The following is a 19,491-nucleotide window of genomic DNA, read 5'->3' as shown; positions in this document are numbered from 1 at the left end:
GTATACATTGGGGGACGGGGACGCGGCACGGAGTTTAATGCTCTTGTAAAGTATAGTTGTGTAATTTATTTTTAGAATTTTCTTTTTCTGAATTAAAGTTTGGATGTTATATTTTTATTCAGAAAAAGAAAATCTCAAAAATAAGTTACAGAACTATGTTTTATAAGAGCATTGAAATGCGTGTCGAGCAGTTGAAAAGAAACGTATACAATTAAATGGGACAGAGGAAGTAAGTATTATAGGTTCATTCTTTTTGGGACGTCTAAAAAAAGAAATGAGATCACATGAAATGGGACGGAGGGAGTATTTGATTGAATCTACCGTCATTAATGTAGTACTCCCTCCGTCCCAATAGGTTATATACATTTGGTGTAGACACGGATACCAAGAAAAAGTGTAAAAAATGAGTAAAGTTAGATGAAAAGTGGGTAAAGTGGCGAAACTCATTTGTATTTGATTATATATTTGTGATAGTGGAGGAAAGTAGTGTGTGTAATAGTGTTTATATTATTATAAAATGAAGATAATAGAAGAAAGTAGTTGGTGTAATAGTATTTTACATTATTAAAAGTTGCTATTTTAGGAATGTATAAAAATGATAAGACATCCCAGAGATGAAACTGTATAGAAATGACTGGGACGGAGGGAGTATAATTCTGCTTCGAAAAAAAATAAAATCAATATATCAATCAATCATCAATCAATCAATATACTTATATAAAAGAGAAGCGAGAGGCGTGTAGGTGGCGCCTCTCACATCGCTCCCTTCTCTTTTTCTAATTTTCTTGGAATTTTTGGATGAAAAATATCGAAAATTAGAACTATCTTTTTTAGTTTTGGGTGTATTAGAAACAAGTTTCAGAATCTGATTTTGTTTCAGATTATTTATGGCATATAGTAACTTGAAAGTTTTAATCTGGTTTTGTTTCAGATTATTTATGAAATATAGTAACTTGAGAGTTTTAATTTGATTTTGTTTCAGATTATTAGTAGCACACAAATCTCTCTACACCTATGAATACCCGTATCGATTATAGGGTTTTGGATCTTCTAAACACAACCTCCTCTATCTCATACCACAATCTTACCTCTCTCTGGTGATAGTAACTCGGTGGTGCCGTTTTTCTGCAACGATAAGTAAAGGCTGTTTGTTTGTACAGTTTAAAAAAAAAAAGTTGTTGCAAGCAAAGGTAGTTATAGACCGATACGTGGGAGTCGACAAATCCAAATAAGGGGAAAAAATTATAGTCTTGACATGATATTGATGGATGATATCAATAAATTAACTATTTTTTTTGAAATTAATAAATTAACTATTAGTGATGTATGTTTGTTAGTTATCCTTTTATAATATCTGTTTTGTTCATCGGACATGTTTGTTGTTGTTAATTTTTATATGATTTTCTTTGTACACATGAAAAAATTATTCATACATTATTCGTTTGCTCCGTTCAAGCAACTTTTAAGTGAAGATTGTTTATACAGTATTAAAAAAGTGAAGGCTATTTATACAGTATTAAAAATTAAGGTTATTACAAGCAAGGGTGCTTATACACCGCTATCTCACAGATTTAAGATGTTTTTGTGCACAATTCATTCAAAAAAAATTAGAGGTAGGTGATAATGTAAGAGCATGATTACTTTTAAAAAAACAAATAAAATTAAGATTCGTCGTGCTTTGAATTGTTAATTACGTGTATAAATGTATTTTCATTTTTTCACCATGAATTATAGTCCAATTTTGCACTTTTATATATTAGTAAGTATTTGTATTATATTAAAAATTTTATAATATAAAATTTATTTTATCCTACAAATATTAATTTTGAATAATTAATATACTTTTTATAGATTAGCACAAAATTATTTTATTCAACAAATAATAATATTAAATTATTAATATAATTTTTACTGGCGCCAGCTAGCGCCTTCACAGCTAGTTACATATTAATAGAAAAATATTAAGAACTCTCTCGGCTCGAATCGAGCTCCGTCCATAGAAGTTTCTCGAAGTGAGAAACAAGTAAAAGTAAAATATACATAAACAAATATCCGGGGAAGAAAAGATCGGAAAGTTGAAGAGCCGAGAGAGAGAGCGAGCCAAAGACAGATAGTAAAGGAGAGAGATGGTAGTCATCGAACTAGATACGAGTTCGGAGAAGAAGCCCACAACGGCGGCGGAGGGTTACGCATCTGACGGATTCGAAACCGCCAGTGAAAGCGATGTGATTAACGATGAGAATGATCATCACAACAACAAAGATGAGGAACAAATTACTCGAGATGATGATAATGATCAATCCGTGCCTGTCACCGGAGAAGATATTCATCCTTACCATGATTCTCTCACCGACGATCAAATTCATCAGGTCTTCATTTGTTTCACCTTTTCTGTTTTCGTTAGTTGTCAATTTTAGATGTGTATTGTTTGATTCAATCTTCACAACTAACAAATATATTAGCGAAAAATTCCCCAGTAAAAATTTCTGAGTTTAAGTAGTATAAATTAGTTGCATTCACAAGTGAGTATTACTCAAATCCTATCTTCCTCGATAATAGGCTGTGAATGAACTAGAAACTGTTCATTGTAGTTTTTTTGTGTGTGTGGAGTATGCTAATTCGAGCACGTAATTGTACTGATGTTGTGGAATTTATTGCTTTTATACCGTGCCTTTCCATAATTGGAGCAAAATGGGGAAAATTATGTTGGTGTGATAGGGGATAATAAGTGGAGTCAATATTTGGGGTGATTTCCGGTATTCTTCTTGCCAAGGTTAAAAATCATCAATATATTGAGCTATATAATGAAAAATTGTTTTTGAAAAGTAAAAGAGTGTGTTTAATCAAAATATCTACTTTTCTGATTCAGTTCAAGCTTAAAAGATGATTAGTAGAGAGTAGAGACAATTCCTAATAAAGAAAAAGTATCTGCTTTCCCAATTTAATATGTTTCCCCAGTCCTGTGTATTGTTACCTCATTGTTTCTTTTGCCCCTGCTTAAAAACTTGAGCGCATCAGCTGGCAAAAGACACAAAAAAGTTGTGTCTGCAGCAATGATGGTTGCCGCAGCTGCATTTCTTTACCTCTCTCATTTATGCTATTCATTTAAGAAGCCGTCAATTTATTGACATTCTCAAATGTGAGTGCTACGTGCGAGTTAACAGTTAAGTGATAATGTAGAATCTTGTCACTTGGTCAGAATGTGCTCGCTGGATACAGTCGGAATGTGCTCTCTGGACTTGGTCATTCCTGTAGATTATTGTTGGATCAAGCAAGTGCAGATGTTGAATTATTTTTTAAAATAAGAAATTTAGGACATATTTGGTAGCAGGGGAGGCTGGATGTTGAGACTTTGGAGTTTGGTACATTGTTACTAAGATAATTGGGGATGTCGGGTGGGATTGGGTTTTGGAGCAGACCTTTAACTACAAGAGAAAAAAATATGAAATGCACATTATGTTAATCTCATTAAGAAGATTGTCCTGAATTGCAAGAATATAACTCCTATAAATCACAACCTAATCTATGTTTCCAATTCAATAAGAAGATTAAAGAGACGTGAAAATGTTAAAAATAATTATTAGGAAATTTTTTTAAATAAAAGATAATAAGTAATGTCTAATTTAATTGGCTTCAAATGTCCCTTACACTTACACACACACATGCACGCTTGCGCGTGCGCACGCACATATGAGTCACACTTCATGGACAGTCATCTTATATAGAGTCCAATAGAAAACACCTCTATATATGCATAAAATACATATATCAAAGGTATTATCCATCAAATATTTAATCAATAAATTCAAAAATAGAGATTCATCATTTTTCTCCAAAAATATTATTGAAAATTAACCATAATATCTCAGCTGGTTCTACAGTAGAACCATATTTGTCCAAAGTGGTCTGCAGTAGCACCAAAATTAAAAATCAAATTTTTACTTAAGTTGTGAGTGTTAAATTGTTTGTGCGTGGGTCATTTATGATTAGTATTCTATATTAGAATCATATTTTTATGCACAAGTATGATTAATTTTAAAAATATTTAGGAGATTTTAAAGTAGCATCATCAGGGTGTTTGGATCTTAGCAGTCTATGTGCAAAGAATGATGGTCCCATGTGCCCCTATACTAGTAAGGGGAAATGGCCTGAATACCTGATATAAAAACCAATTATGATTATAATATGACATAAAAGACAGATAGATGTAAAAACATTTATGATACGAGAATTCTTTTTCAATTTAGGTTTCCTTTCCATTCTTCAATGGTTTCCATCAATCTATTTTTTTCTAATAAAACTAAATGAACATGTAGATATACATTTTGAAGTGGCAGTCATTTGCAAAACACGAACTTTACATTTTTTTTTATATTTGAGATGCAGAAAGCTTTAGAAGAAGCAAATGATGCAAAATTACGAGGAAATGAGCTGTTTGGAAGTACACAGTATGAAGATGCTCTTTTGAAGTATGATCTTGCTCTACAACTTGTATCTGAGGTGCCCTCATCAGATGAATTACGTTCAGTATGTCATGGAAACCGTGGTGCATGTTTCCTAAAGATGGTATGTGCAGTCCAGGAATCGAATGTCAGTGATATTTAAAAACCCGTTTTAGTCTTGGACTCTATATTCATACTAAGCATCGACTAGTGAGAAAACACAAGTATTAAGAAGGCATTGTCGACTTGAATGCCTTGATGGTCTAGTTTTATTTTCAGTAATGTTTTATATTTGTTATGACTATTTAGAGTTTTAGTTGCATAATCTTTACTCCATTTCGTAAAAAAAACATTTCTGCTACTGGTAGGTTATATACCATGGATTATGGTTAATTAAAAAGAAAAACTATATTGCAACTATAAATAATCAGCAACTAGTTTCGCATTTCTGATTTTGAGGAGTTGTGCTATGGTGAACTCATATGGTCGCATGTATGTTACACAGGGAAAGTATGAGGACTCGATCAAGGAATGCACTAAGGCTCTAGAACTAAATCCTGTATACAAAAAGATACTGCTTAGAAGAGCTGAAGCTCATGAAAAATTGGAACACTTTGAAGAAGCTGTTGCTGGTAAATTTGAATTTCTGTTGAAAAATGTGTTTATTTGTGATGGTATACTTTGTGTGGAGATGCTGGTTATTTAGCATAAATTGTACACTGTTGTATGGTTGCTCTGCTTCACTTACCTGGTTGGACAGCATCAACAAGTTTATTTTTATTTGCTTTGCAGACTTAAAAAAATTTCTTGAAATGGAACCTTCTAATGTTGGGGTCAAGAGATCTGCCATTCGTTTGGAGTCATTGGCTAGTGAAAAGCGTGAGAAGATGAAGGAAGAAATGATAGGTAAAGTTTGACCATTCATGCTAATTAGTTTCGCTTTCCTTTTTAATTCTACGAACCAGAAGAAGTTAGGCGTTTTTCTATTTCTTAGAGATACCTGCAAACAAAGAGATAAATCAGTAATTATTATATACTTGTTTCTAAATCCAGCTCCTGGTTTTTGTGCAAAAACTATTTGTTGATTTTTGCTGTAAGGATAATACTTCATGTTTTATGTCAATTTTCTTGACTGATACATTGGATGTGTTGTGTGAGCAGGAAAGTTGAAGGACGTGGGAAACACTATACTGGGGAAATTTGGGATGAGTGTAGACAACTTTAAAGCTGTCCAAGATCCGAAGACAGGTTCCTATTCTCTCTCATACCAGCCTTAGAATCAGTTTGACAATCTTTTCATCAGAGGAGGTCCATGTTAGAAAATACGACGAAGTACTCGATGTAGTCTACAATTTGGGACTATTTTCTACTATCTGGTGATTGGTGTATGATTCAAAATTTGTCACTGTTGTTATTTTGATCGTAAACCCTATATAATATCATGAAGTTGTTTTTTCATTATTCGCAATCCTGGATCTCCATTTGCTAGCAATATTAACCATGAAAGTGAGATTAAATTCAACCAGAATTCTGAAGGCTGGTAAGTTTGATCTTTAGTATTTAGGACCAACTATGCAAAAAAAAAAAATTTTACTCTATACAACTAATCATAACTATGCATTATATTTGCTACAGGACCTGAATGAGAACAATACAAAAATCACTACCCTATTTCGTAGGATTTTTAAACAGAAAATATCATTTTTCATATCATTTTCACATGCTCTCCATTTTTGTACAGAGCTCGGTTGTAGAAAAATCAATATTTTTCCTCTCCTATTTCTTCTTTTTCTCTGCTATAATGGGAAAGCGAAATCATGTATAATAAATTTAAGTGAGCTAAGCAGACCTTCTTCTTTTCTATAAAAATTTACTTTGAGTTAGTTTTATTCATCGGGACAAAACTTCGTTGAACATAAACAAGTTAGGGTAGTAATTGTACAATTTATAAAACATGACTGAAATTTAGCTTCCAACTTCATTCATCACTAAAATTCATATTAAAGAAATATTTAGATTTAACTTTTATACTTAAAATATTATAAATATTATTAAACATATATATTTCAAACAAAATGAATCTTAATATCACTAATAAATGTGTTAGAATTTACATTTTTAACAAATATTATTTTTCATCTAAACGGATTTGTATTTTATTCGAATTTAATCGACCAAGCTTCATCCAATCAAAGTTCAAGTTTACTAACAAATTTACGAAGTTAATATAAACTTAACTATATATATATATATATATATATATATATATATATATTTGTAAATTAAATAGAAAATATATAATTAAAAATTATTTATTTGTTATTCGAAGGGAATAGACATATAAATTATAAAAAAGTTTTTAGATCGCCAAACTCCAATCATATTTATCTGACACTGAAAAAATCTATCATAAATTTTATAATAAACAATTAAGATTAAAACTGTCTCATAATTTGGAAATTTAATCTAAACCGAGCGAACATAATTTCCTAAATTTGTTTAAAGTTTGATAATAGCTAAACATATATAAATATTTTGTATTTATTAAATTATGAAATTTGTGAATTATTAGTATTTCAATAATTTCAAAAACTTTATTTAAAATCAAACGAAATTTTACATATTAATATAATAATTAAATAAATTCATATCCACTTACTAACAATAACGAGCCTATCTTTAAAAAAGAAAAAACAATAGCGAGCCTAATTGCATATTTGCAATCCCTAAAATCCAAGCTTAGCCGGTAGCTGCTTTGTGCCCGACCCGTTTGTCAACACAGTCTCCAGTTGATACCTCTTAATTTTCATTTTGATCGAATTAGGGCAAAACTCGTAGACAGACAGAGTTGAGCGATGGCAAATCAGGGTGCAAAGAAGCGAAAGGAAGAGAATGCTCGTCACATGAAGAACCTCCTTCGTGTCATCATCTTTTGCAATGTAAGCAACTCCTCTCATCGCTTTCAATTTATCAGGAGCTCTAGTTATAACACTCAGGCAAAATCTGATTGAATTACTGCAATTGGTATAGTCCTTTAGTGATCGGTTATCGTAGATCGGATAATCATGTTGATAAGTGTTACCGTCTAATCGAATTTGACTTGTCTAGAAACTAAATTTATATATTTGTCTAGTGCTTTGTTGGGGAATTTTAGCGTATTTTATTAGTTAATTGGGAATCTAGAATACTAGATACTCTCCATTATTAGTAAGAGGAAAGGAGTATCAGCTAGGCTACTTATGTGTTTATGGAAAGTCTGTTCAGTATACATGGTCTCGTGCTAGTTCCGGAGTCTGGACATAAGGTATTATGTGGTTTTAAGACAAGCAAATATGTGATCTTGATTTTGTTGGACAGTAATAGACATTTACTTCAAAGTTGGAGCTTGTGAGGTTCACTGAAGCGGGTTGAAGGATAATGTTGCATTTGGTAACCGGAAACAATAAATATCTGTTGAGATGGAAATGGCTGTTGTATAGATATTATTAATATTTCTCCTAACTGAATGACAGTCAGTGTGTTGTTTTTGAGCTTCTGTAGTCTTTTGATTGTACGGTAACACTCTAATAGAGTTATGTAAAAAATTTCCACCTTTGTACTCTGTTTCTAGGGATTTAAGTTGATAATCCAGCGATTAGTTTCACTGAAAAATTGTGTAATAAAATAAATAGTGGAAAATGTAGGTTTTGCATATACTGGCCTAATTTTTTAGTTGGTGCCAATTCAGGTTGTATATTTGTTGGTCAGGGCCGGAATCTTCCATTCTACTTTCAAATGGAAGCATTGGCTTGGCCTAGTTTTGACTTCAGTTGCCTACTTCTTTCCCTATAAACAACTTGAAGGAATGGCAAAGCCTGCTTATGCTGATGATGGAGACCTGTTGGATGGAGGGTTCGATATGAGTACTGGTGGTGTTTGCGGGTATGTGTATCGAAGTTCATTGTCTTTCCTATTTAGATACTCAGAATATCTGGTGTTACTAGCCAATATTTGGTTACCTGAGTTGTGCCATTTTCCTTCAAATATTTACTCTGCACACTAGATATGATGTTTTTATCTGTACTTTGTATAACATTATCTTTTGTTTGGATCTGGGCATTCTTTATAATTTATGCTAAACATGCATAATGTCGTGTTCTTGCACGGATGTTTTCTCTGATAGTTAATCTTGGCTTGGTGAAATAATTTGGAAACTTGCTGGTTTGTCATATTTATGTCATTGTATCACTAACTGTGGGTCCAAAAACTTTTGGCCGTGAGAATGTTTTCACTTTAAAATCCTAGAACAACAGTGCTTGGCAACATTAATTTTAACTTAAAGTGAGTTTACTGGTTGAGAGCTTGTTGATAGATTGAGAAATAGTAGTTGTACAAAAAAGAAAGATGTCTACTAATTTTCAGCCTTAATTTAGGACTAAATTATCGACCGCATCACTAAATGAATCAGCTCTCAGTTCGTTTTTTGTTACCAGGAAACTATATCATGTAATTTTTACTTTTCTTCTACACATGATGTATGCTTTTATAATTTATATGTTGTTAATATAACGTGAGCAAAGTACTCATTTGCAAGGTTGAATGCAGACACATGGTAGAAGCAATAAACCAAACTGAAGCCCTGTGTCTGTCTGACATTTTTAGTGCCAGAAGTGGTGATTAAATGTTGCTACTAGCTAAACTAGTTCTTTAACATAAATATATTGCCTTGGCGTTCCGGTTAGTATATTTAAAACACTTTGCTGAAGTGTTGCGAAGTGTAGTGAGCAAAAGGAAAAGTGTATGTTAATGCAAAATCAGTAGATCATTATGAGGATACTTAGGCGAAGATCACGGAGTTACATTATTAAATAAGATTATATAAATTGCTTGGTTCACTAGGTGAGAAGAGGAGTCTGGGATCAGGAAAAGGGAGGGATTGTTTTGTTTGAAGAAACCGGAGAAGTGCAAATAAGATCTTAGAAAAGTTGACTAAGCATTTTAACACCACCTAAGAGTTTTATCTGTTTTACTGTTTCTTCATCCTGGTATCTTATACATGATCTGATACTGATTTTTGCGAAACCCTTAATTCTTGCTTGAGAAGAGGAGGGGGGGGGGGGGGGGGGGGGGGGGGGGGCTAATTTTATTTTGAATTAGATTTTAAATTTTCTTTTTCTTATGGAAAGAAAATTCTTCAGCTTATTGTTTCTTACTTAGTTTGTTGTCATCTCTAGATGTTTTTGGCGTTGCAACAAAGCTTGAATCTCTAAATGTGTTACTGTTGTAATATATGATTGAATTATATTAACTTGCTTGTATGCTACAGATACTTACATGACGTAATCTACATTACCTGCTTCGTCCAACTCGCTTCTATCATCTCTGACAAGTTTTGGTACATATATTTAGTGGTAAGATCCATCTCTTCATATTTATCGTACTTTGAAGTTTAAAGTCATTCATGCTGGCATTTATACAAGTCTTTGCATATTTGTGTATATGAATAGTTTATTTATAATTTAAAGTGTAGAGGGAGGTGAGAATCAAACTCTAGATCCCTTATCTTCTAGAGCTTGTAGCATTAGGCACCGTTTCGGTCCCCGGCCACTTCTTGATTCTTATTTAGATGCATAAATAATTTTAAAGAGTGAAGACTATTGACAAATGTCTGTAGCTTGTCACTAAAACAATGGGTCCACATATATTGAATCAAGTCAAGGATTTGTGCTTGATTGTTTAAAAAGTTTTGTGGTATGCCTTTGTCATACACATTTTTAGACTGAGAAACTCAAAATGAAGTGTGAAATGACTACATATGATTATTTATTTATTATATAAAGGTTTACATAATTTACAAGAATCATGGTGATAATTTAGTGATATAATAGTCTGTCGCTTAACAATTTATGTATGTTTCCAAACTGACGTAGATGCATGAAATTTTTCAATGACACTTGTGGTCTTCTGTTATCTATCTTTACTAGCACGCTTGGTAATTAAGTAAAAAATCATAGGTGTTTATGTATATCTAAACTATTTAATGTATCTGTTAATATAGCTGTTCAGGGAAACTTTAGGTGCTAATATTCATTTTTTACTAGATCCCAGCGTTCGCAGGGTACCAACTCTTTGGGCTTGTAAAGGGATTTTTGCCGCAAGGTTCAGAGGTAAAGGCGCATCTTCTGTTCTCTCCTACCACGTGTCCTGCTGTAAAGCCTTACTGGACTTGTTTTCTTAATTAATTTGCAAACATTTTCACAGGGAGCTGAGGAGGATGAAAAGACTAGAAAGAAGAGAGAAAAGATGGAAAAGAAAGCCTCCAGAGGGAAATTTGTGAAGCCCAGGAACAGATGATACCAGATATGTAGACGGTGTTTGTGCCTATCACCATATCTATAAAAATTTTGGCCAAACCATAGTGAATCAAAAGCATATTTGAGCGAAGGAATGTGAGAGGCCCACCACTATGAAATTGTGTACCAGATTTTATCAAGAGGATGGTCACCTCTGAATTTAGTGTAGAAGGATTAGCCAGCCTTTGAACCGGCTAATCCTTGAAGGACCGTGTTAAATGTCAGATATATCATATACTATCACACTTTTTTGATAACACTGTCATTCTCAAGGGTGCAATTATACCATAGCCAAGATTGTGGATCTCCGAGGCAGGTGTACCATAACTAAAATCTGGATTGACATTTGTTTTCCAATTTTTCTAATGATTTTGCCGCATTGTTGCTAGTTTTTTTTTTATATATATGCAATGACCAGTCCTAAATAACTGTGAATAGCAGCACACTGAGCCAAACTCACACAGAGTGATGCCATGATCGTCATTCCTACTAGCCTAACGGTTTTCTTTGCTGCAAACTTTTCTGATCGGTTTTAGTTTTCTGATTGGTTTTAGTGATTTCATGCTTGAGAGCAACATAGTAATGAAAGTATTTTGCTCGTTTGTGTGATCTTTCTGCCACCAGCACCGAGCATCTAAATTCAACCTTACTGTATTTTATATCATCATGAATTAAAGAATCAGACCCTTGCAAAAAAGAGAGAAAAAAAGCTACAAATTATGTCAAAACACACACACACAGAGAAAAGAAAAAGAAACAGCCTCTCTTGAAGTGGAAACGTCTTCTTTCTGAACCATAGCAGCTTTAAACATGGAGGAGTGCACGCGTCCACAAATCATGTTCATCTTCCTTTAAGGATTCATATTTTTTCGTTACTTCTAAAAGCCTATTTCACGTTAGAAATATTCTTTTTCCTGTCAAAAATAAATTATACATTGAAGTGCCTGAATAGTATTCTTGTAGTAAATCAATTACTTTCTAAAATATATTTTAATGTCGCCAAAATATAAATAAATTCAAAGTCCCTAAATTTTACCTTCTTGGATAACAGCTTGCTACATGATTGATAAAAAGTGAGAAAGTTTAAAGCTCATAATTGCGAAATCCCTACTTTAGTAATAATCATCAATGAGCACTTTTTCATTTCGGAAGAAAAAGCTAAACCTTTATTTAACATTTCTAACAAAGAAAAAAACAAAATTAAACAAAAGTTGCTATTTCTAATTTCATGAATCCTAGTGCAATGATTATTGTTTTCAACTAGTGATTGACCTCAAATTTAGTTTAGCGCAAATTATAAGTTATCTCAAATAAATTACTTTGAGATTTTCTGCACGAGTTAAAAGAGTTTTTAGTGTATAATTCCGACCGAGCGAGTCGAGTTTTGAGCTGAGGATAATCGAGTCAGGAGCTGGCTCGTTTAACTTAATTGAGTTAATACCTCTCCCGCAACTTAGACTTTATAATTTTACGAATCAAGTTGAGCCTACTCGTTTAGCTAAACCAACTGGTTTTAACAAGTCTAGTAAAACGAGTTTGAGCTGGACTGGACGAGTTAGGCAGCTTCCCAGCCTGGATTACAGCTCTAGATAATATAAAGATGACACTGAAATTCTCAGTATGTCTATGTGAGTTTGGGTTAACTGTAAGTTTGGGAGCCATTTAATTAGTGATGAGAGTAGATGCATTTTGGTTAATTAGTTGTTTAGTCATATTCAGGAAGTACCATATTCTTTGTGTAGGTTCCATATATATGATTACAATGATGAATGTTTAACAGATTATAGATAACAGCTGATAGGCACGTACATAACATTTTTTAGCTGTCACTTGTGGTAAAAACGCACATAAATTGCGACAAATATTATGTACCATGTTCCGAATTCCATTCCATCTAAGTGAACGCAGTTTTAGCGTTTTGATTAGCTAAAGTGTTTATAAAGGTGCATAATTAAGAACTCTACTTGCCATCAAGAACATAGCATGTGAGTGAGCTTGTGCAAGTGTTATATAAATGATCAAAGATGATGGGAAATGAAAGGAAACACAAAAATCATTGGGGTGCATAGTATTCCAGACTCTAGCTTTATAAAGCTGTAGCCTCTATGTTCATCTAATCTTTTCTTCTTTAAAACACCACCAAGCATTGAACAAATTCTTTGTGCTTTATTCTCCATTAGTCCCATAGCCAAGCCATGTTTCACCACTTTCCCATCCTCTTTTGGTCTCACTTGCTTCTCTTTTCACCTCCATTATCACTCCAATCACCACCACCAACCATCCCAGCATTCATCGAGCAATCCGACGTCTCCTCAGCCTGCACCTTGCGTTTCTCTGACGACCTTTTCACAGGCATCAACGATGCCTGTGCTGCTACCAAAACCAAACTCAACTCACCTCAGCTGCACCGTAGCCGCTGCTGCCCTGTTCTGGCAGCCTGGCTGTACACGGCCTACTCGGACACTGCCCTGGGAAGGATTAGTCATGTGCCCGAGAAGACATCAGATCTCCCAATGCTCCCTGATGAGTCAGAGACTTGTGTCAAGAATCTCGAAAAAGGGCTGACAAACAAAGGGATGAAACTAGTAAAACCTAATGAGACTTGTGATCTGGTATACTGCTATTGTGGGATTACACTTCACCCCTTAAGCTGTCCAGAGTCATTTTTTGTTTCGCAAAAAACTGGTAAACTTGTCGGTGATTCTACCGTGAAGAAGCTCGAGAAAAATTGTTTAAGTACTGATCCTAATGGCCTTATTGGTCTTGATGGATGTTCCAAGTGCTTAAACACTCTCCACCTGGTAACCACATTCATTTCATCAATATAAATTTCTTGAAAAGTTACCCCTAAATCCTAATTTCTAACTTTATTCCAAAAATACTATATTTTGATGCAGCTTAATGAGAATAAGACCAGCAATTCAAGTAAATCCGAAGAAAGAAACGATAAAATGCACAACAGAGATTGCGAGCTCATGGGACTAACATGGCTCCTTGCAAAGAACCGATCAGCGTACATCCACACAGTTTCATCGGTCCTCAGAGCAATTATGATGAGCAAGGACGGTTCCAGTCCTCAGTCATGCAGTCTTAACAGCGACGGAATGCCCCTAGCGGTGAACTCCTTTGAGATCAACAGTCAGCCCTCCATTCCTCGTCTCATGTCACCAGTTTATCTTTTAGTTACAACACTGTCATTGTCTTACATGGCCTCCGTGTATAATTTAGAAATTTGGTAGGTTCATTCATTTCATTTCGCCATTCAGCTTTCATTTAGTTATTAGTAACTTAGAGAATGTAATTCTTTTCGTTGTACAATATGGTGATCAATGAGTAGCTATGTTATGCGACTATCTCTGTAATAGCATTGCATTCTAGTCCAGTGTATAGATCACGGGATCCTGCATGTCTGAGCTCTGGTATCATGTTAAGTGACCAATTTTCCCAAAACCTCAAGGTGTTGGGAGGAGTGACCAATTTTCCCAGAACCTCAAAGTGTTGGGAGTAAGACTTAACACGATCATATTATATTCTAACATGGAAGTATTGTTGCGGTGGATTACAAGGATTATTCTACATAACAATTCAAGATTTTATTCAAAGTACATTCTATATGCGGTATACTAAACTAAAATACAGCAGAAAACCAATTCACTATTACTTACAAGTAACTATCTTGTTTCAGTCCCTCAAAATCATTTGCATTGAAGGGCAGATCAGGAAATATTTTTCATTTTTTTTCCGGGGATGCATATCCCAGGCCCGTACCCTTTCCTAGATCCGCCTTTGTCTGCATTTTCTATCAAAGAGTATTACTGTTTTAGCAGGAGGGAAAATCATCAGGTAAAGGAAGCATGCACTGAGATGGCTTTGAACCACTTTTTACCATCAAGCCCATAGCCAGACCCCAACTAGTGTGTTCCTCGAGATGACAGTGAATGAACCATACTCCTGGATTGTCTGCATTGATTCGAAGTGCAGCCCAACCCCCCATAGGAACTCCCACAGTGTTCCTTTCTGGAGGATCAACAAGATTGTAGTTAGCCGGATCCTTGGCAGGATTGAAGTTGCCTAGTCCAGTCCCCACAATGTAAAAGTTGTGCCCATGAATATGGATTGGATGGTTTTCCAAATTCATAAACCCTGTATCCTGCAAAACAATTTCGAGCTTTGTCCCATAGGGCACTGCCAAAATCTTAGTACCAAACTCTGAGTTCATGTTTTCGCTCAACGCATCCACACCAGTGTAATCAAAAGCATTTGGTGGCTTCTCTGGAAAATTGTTGTCTATGCCACTGTTGCTAAGGTTCTTGTAATGACATTCCAGTATCGACATTTTTGGGCGAACAAATGAAATGTTGTTCATCGAAGCAGAGAATATCTTCCCATAAAGCCCCTTGCAGGTTTTATTCTTCGGACAATCCTGGAGGTTCAGACTTATAGTTGTTATCACGCGTTTGTCTATCTGTTTTGGCACATTACAGGGGTACTCTGTAGTCCCAAGGCTTCGAAGATTATCTGTGAATTTTGTGGCAAACACAGTATCTTCCATTTTGGGAAGACTAGAAGGAATATAACCAAGAGAAGGTGTTTGAGGCTTAAGCTTTAAGGTTCCTGAGGCTTTGTACTTCAAAAATCCTATACTGGTGGAATTGTCGAAGGGGAAGAGTGATGTAAGGTAAGGCCTTGCAGCCATCACAAACATGCCGGTTGAACCAGGTTTTTGATCTGTTGCAAGCAAAACAGTCGTGGTCTGTCCAGGCGTGATCATTATCGCGGTTGTGGTGAAAGGTTTAGTGTAAGTAGCATCCACTTCTACAACCGTCATGGTATGATTCTCTACTGTGAAGAATAATTCCTGGTTGAGAGCTGCATTGATTATTCTAAGCATATACGTCTGGCCTCCTTCGACTTTCTGAACAAATGTGTCTGCAATAAGCCGATAACACAAATAATTTAGTTCAAGTAATTGAAGTTGAACTAGCTGCTTAGGGTGCGTGTGTTGGTGTAGTGGTTCGAGCTCTGGGCTTCTCCAAGGAAGGTCATTAGTTCGAACCACAGGTGGTGTGCGTGTGTTGTAACTAGCACAAAAGCTGCTTGCTTAAGTACTAAGTTGGCAAATGCACTCCACATTTACCTTTGTTTGAGCAGGGATAAAGTGATCCTGGCAAGCCATTAAAAGTGTAGGCATTTGAAGAATTAGGGCCATCACCAGTCAATTTCATATAATCTTCAATAGCTTGAACAGGTCCATTCCACCATTCACCTATACATGTCAATATAGACAAATCGGAGCTTCTGGTCAGTATTTACACAAACGGGTCAAGAAAAGTTAAACCGTTTTTTATTAACAGAAACACTATTTGTTACAAAAACATGCACAATTTTTAGACCTGACGTGCTTGGTGGACAGTTAATTACCTAGTATTATAGGAATTTCTTCGCGGATTCGAGCTGGAAAGGGATAAGGCTTTCGAGGTTTAATGATGAAAGCGCCGTGGACGGTGGCGCGCTGCCATGAATAATGGGCATGCCACCAGAGGGTGCCTCTTTGGGCAGTCACGGTGAACTTGTATGTGTATGAGTTGCCTTGTGTGATGGGGCATTGAGTCACATAAGCAGGTCCATCAGCCCATCCTGTTCTCAGCTGCTTTACTCCATGCCTATTTATGGTTCAACAATAAAATTTAAACGATGTATACGTGCTGGGAGCAGATCAGTGCATGTTATTTTATGCTACTTTAGTATAGAATCAATGTTGCGTAAACCAGTGTTGATTAAGTAGGCGAGCAATCTCAGGTATCGGAACAGTCCACGAATCGACATGGGTTTATAATCAAATCCAAAACTGGTCTAAAATTAAGTAGGCGAGCAATCTCAGGTATCGGAACAGTCCACGAACCAACATGGGTTTATAATCAAATCCAAAACTAGTCCATTACTATCATCCGTTACTTTATCTTTATATGTAAAGTAATTTACTGTACTGCTTTATTGTACATATAAAGCAGAAGTTTATACTATAATCTATGTTTGAGTTTGAAGTAGTATACAAAATAACATTTGAAGTAATGGTTGAAAATGAAATCAATGAAAAAGGTAAAAAATAAGATGAAGTTGCTTTATATATTATAATGATCGGAGGTGGCCTAACTTACACTAACCGAGTGATTCTACATGACATACCCGGAGTCAAACTCCTGATCTCCCGTAAAAATGTACAAGAGCTCAACCACCGCACCAACACCTTGTTGGCTAACTTCTTAATGTTGTATAGACAAGAAAAGCGGACATTTGCAGTACCGAACAGTGACATTGTATATGAACCATTACTGGTGGGGCATGCTTATCGGATATGCTAAATTTGCACCATCAAATACTGGAGGATTCGGTACATATATGCATGTAGCTAGGTAGTTTGTTCAGTGGCTGTGTGAGGTGTTCTATATATGCTTCCCATTCTTCTAAGTCTTTATTGTCTTCTTCGCTCATGTATGTACTTCACTACTTTGCTAAAACAATTATATATGTGTGTCTGTGTATAGTGCTCGGGATTAATTCTCAAGTGTAAAGAGATCCTCGTTCAATGGCAACTAGCCCAAGTGACAATTGTCAACTGGTGATTAATAATTGGCGATTTCTGTCGTTAGAAGTAATTAAAGAAGTCATTTGTATACTAAACTTCTTATTATATATTTTTTAAATCAATATACACAGTTACACACATCATCCATGTGCATACATGTGAGTTTCTGAATTGAAAATTTTGAAACGCGACCGGAAGTGAATATGTAATCAGAGCAACAAACCAAAAACATGCGAACAAAAAGAATAGTATATATTTTAGCTTAATATTTTCAGACAAGTATTAAAAATATATTGGCTTTCCAACCAATCTTGAAGAGATGATCCCACTTTGTATATATACGTGCAGAAAAAGAATATCATCTGTTTATTATATATATTATCCATTCACAGTACTAACATGGAGTGCCAGAATATTATAACAGCATATATAATATCCACAGTATGCCCGACGAGAACTATCTTGACAATGACTAGGGCTTTTTTAAATCACAAATATTCTCCTTCCCATTTATTATAATTTATATTATCAAATAATAATATACATGATATTCACAAATGTTCGAAGAGAAATGCATTATAATAAAATTATTTATATTATTGAATAATTATATATATAATATATATAAATGTTCGAAAAGTTCAATACAATAAAAGGCTATTTACGATAAATCTACTCCGCGCCGCGCTTTTTATGACGTAAAATTATTATAATGACGAAGTTGTGAAATTTAGGAGGTTAAAAGTGCTATACTTTTTATCATACTTATGACGAATGTTGAAAATTATGACGCTTTCTAAACTTAATACTCGATAAAAATGATAGAATTATTCCATCTTAAGAAAACGTGATTCGCATAATGAGTAAAATTATATGTTAATATATTTTAAATAAGAATCACATATTTAATTTCTTCCTCCATTTATATCTACGCAGCAAACTGACAATATTTCTCGTTGGATAAAATCCGACAACATACATGCAAGAATACCTGAAATTTACCCCGCCGGACCCAACCCGGCAACAACAAATTATATGCATTACATACTTACATGCATGTGAAATTCAAATTATAGTTATATATTGTTGTAATTCCCTTCATCTACTTTCCCACCTATCACCTTCTTCCTCATATTTTTCGTTTCACTCCCTGAGACTTGAGTAACATGTGGTAGCAGACCTACTAAGTACTAACCATTATATAATTGCATGCACAGATGAGGGGCGCGCACATTATATAGATGTGAAAAATAACACTGCTGCCGAATCACGTAAAACATGAAAAACATCGAATGCCAGATAGAAAGTTCTAACCAGTGTATCGTCGTGTTGTCAGGACCGCGATTATTGACTTTAATCTGCACATTATCACCTTCGTAAACCGTTATGGTTGGCCCCGGATACTCTCCGTTCACTGTTAGCACTCTCACCGTATTGCATAGTCGTGTTACATTTTTCCATTCTACCTGAAAACACATCACCATCATTAGTAGGGCACAACGTTTTCGTATGTAACGAAAATTTCAAATTTACAAATAAGTGACTAAACATTATTTTTATGTTTCAAAAAAATGATCGCCAGCCACTTAAGTTTTTTCTCAAAAAAGTAAGCCTCAACTACCTTTCTAATAACTAAAACAATAGAGTATATGACAACCTCATGGTAAATTTGAAATTCCGGCCGTAAAAATGAAAAAATGGATAAACTTCAACGACCGACTTAAACTTCCCTGTATACATTTACTACAAACAAACAATCGGAGAAATCGAAATCAAAGAGATGTAACCTACATTGAACTCGAAACGCCTGGTTTTCGGGGAGCACGACGAAGTCGGAAGGGTGATGAACAGAACTAGAAGTACTCCAAGTATCAGCGACGACTCCATTCTGAGAACAGAAACCACCTACTTATCAAAGAGAACAAAACAGAACAGTAGCTGTGATAAGTAGAACAAAACAGAACACTCGCTCTAGTGACAAGGGTGTGTATAGAATATGTTAATCTTGTGCACGAGCGCACCCGTATTTATAGGAGTAACTACTAGTCCCGCGCGCCGTCCCAACCAATAGTACGGGACGCGACACGAATTTTAATACTTTAATAAATTATAGTTCTGTAATTCATTTTTA

The 19,491-nt window shown here is 34.8% G+C and overlaps 4 protein-coding genes across 4 annotated transcripts; 3 read left to right on the top strand and 1 right to left on the bottom strand.

Annotated features, from left to right (window-relative positions):
- Positions 1–1,931: 1,931 nt before the first annotated feature.
- LOC108216110 (uncharacterized) lies at positions 1,932–5,903 on the top strand. The gene is made up of 5 exons (XM_017388790.2): positions 1,932–2,369; positions 4,387–4,566; positions 4,948–5,074; positions 5,235–5,348; positions 5,604–5,903. The coding sequence occupies exons 1-5, from the start codon at positions 2,127–2,129 to the stop codon at positions 5,717–5,719; spliced, it is 780 nt and encodes a 259-aa protein (XP_017244279.1). The 5' UTR covers positions 1,932–2,126; the 3' UTR covers positions 5,720–5,903.
- A 1,246-nt stretch (positions 5,904–7,149) lies between these two features.
- On the top strand, positions 7,150–11,174 carry LOC108216346 (uncharacterized). Its single transcript, XM_017389090.2, has 5 exons — positions 7,150–7,381; positions 8,170–8,363; positions 9,748–9,832; positions 10,523–10,588; positions 10,683–11,174. Exons 1-5 carry the CDS (start codon positions 7,298–7,300, stop codon positions 10,773–10,775), a joined length of 522 nt encoding a protein of 173 aa, XP_017244579.1. The 5' UTR covers positions 7,150–7,297; the 3' UTR covers positions 10,776–11,174.
- Positions 11,175–12,737: 1,563 nt separating this feature from the next.
- Positions 12,738–14,125, top strand: LOC108216750 (uncharacterized GPI-anchored protein At4g28100). Its single transcript, XM_017389588.2, has 2 exons — positions 12,738–13,575; positions 13,672–14,125. The coding sequence occupies exons 1-2, from the start codon at positions 12,970–12,972 to the stop codon at positions 14,011–14,013; spliced, it is 948 nt and encodes a 315-aa protein (XP_017245077.1). The 5' UTR covers positions 12,738–12,969; the 3' UTR covers positions 14,014–14,125.
- A 217-nt stretch (positions 14,126–14,342) lies between these two features.
- On the bottom strand, positions 14,343–19,346 carry LOC108217957 (laccase-1). The gene is made up of 5 exons (XM_017390870.2): positions 19,152–19,346; positions 18,675–18,826; positions 16,196–16,437; positions 15,912–16,040; positions 14,343–15,703 (listed from the first exon to the last, which is right to left on the bottom strand). Exons 1-5 carry the CDS (start codon positions 19,245–19,247, stop codon positions 14,595–14,597), a joined length of 1,728 nt encoding a protein of 575 aa, XP_017246359.1. The 5' UTR covers positions 19,248–19,346; the 3' UTR covers positions 14,343–14,594.
- Between the last annotated feature and the right edge of the window lie 145 nt (positions 19,347–19,491).

The sequence above is a fragment of the Daucus carota genome, chromosome 4 (genome assembly GCF_001625215.2).
Source record: "Daucus carota subsp. sativus chromosome 4, DH1 v3.0, whole genome shotgun sequence".
Lineage (NCBI taxonomy): Eukaryota > Viridiplantae > Streptophyta > Magnoliopsida > Apiales > Apiaceae > Daucus > Daucus carota.
The sequence above is the reverse complement of the archived record's forward strand: the minus strand, read 5'-3'. Positions and strand labels throughout refer to the sequence as shown.

What these genes read in the sequence shown, in the direction of transcription:
- LOC108216110 (XM_017388790.2), top strand. Translation starts at nt 2,127, where the DNA reads ATGGTAGTCATCGAACTAGATACGAGTTCGGAGAAGAAGCCCACAACG. An exon ending in CCGACGATCAAATTCATCAG is followed by an intron (nt 2,370 to 4,386) that starts GTCTTCATTTGT and finishes TTTGAGATGCAG; the next exon opens with AAAGCTTTAGAAGAAGCAAA. An exon ending in GTGCATGTTTCCTAAAGATG is followed by an intron (nt 4,567 to 4,947) that starts GTATGTGCAGTC and finishes TATGTTACACAG; the next exon opens with GGAAAGTATGAGGACTCGAT.
- LOC108216346 (XM_017389090.2), top strand. Translation starts at nt 7,298, where the DNA reads ATGGCAAATCAGGGTGCAAAGAAGCGAAAGGAAGAGAATGCTCGTCAC. An exon ending in GTGTCATCATCTTTTGCAAT is followed by an intron (nt 7,382 to 8,169) that starts GTAAGCAACTCC and finishes GTGCCAATTCAG; the next exon opens with GTTGTATATTTGTTGGTCAG. An exon ending in AGTACTGGTGGTGTTTGCGG is followed by an intron (nt 8,364 to 9,747) that starts GTATGTGTATCG and finishes TGTATGCTACAG; the next exon opens with ATACTTACATGACGTAATCT.
- LOC108216750 (XM_017389588.2), top strand. Translation starts at nt 12,970, where the DNA reads ATGTTTCACCACTTTCCCATCCTCTTTTGGTCTCACTTGCTTCTCTTT. An exon ending in GCTTAAACACTCTCCACCTG is followed by an intron (nt 13,576 to 13,671) that starts GTAACCACATTC and finishes ATTTTGATGCAG; the next exon opens with CTTAATGAGAATAAGACCAG.
- LOC108217957 (XM_017390870.2), bottom strand. Translation starts at nt 19,247, where the DNA reads ATGGAGTCGTCGCTGATACTTGGAGTACTTCTAGTTCTGTTCATCACC. An exon ending in CCAGGCGTTTCGAGTTCAAT is followed by an intron (nt 18,827 to 19,151) that starts GTAGGTTACATC and finishes ATGTGTTTTCAG; the next exon opens with GTAGAATGGAAAAATGTAAC. An exon ending in GACAACACGACGATACACTG is followed by an intron (nt 16,438 to 18,674) that starts GTTAGAACTTTC and finishes AACCATAAATAG; the next exon opens with GCATGGAGTAAAGCAGCTGA.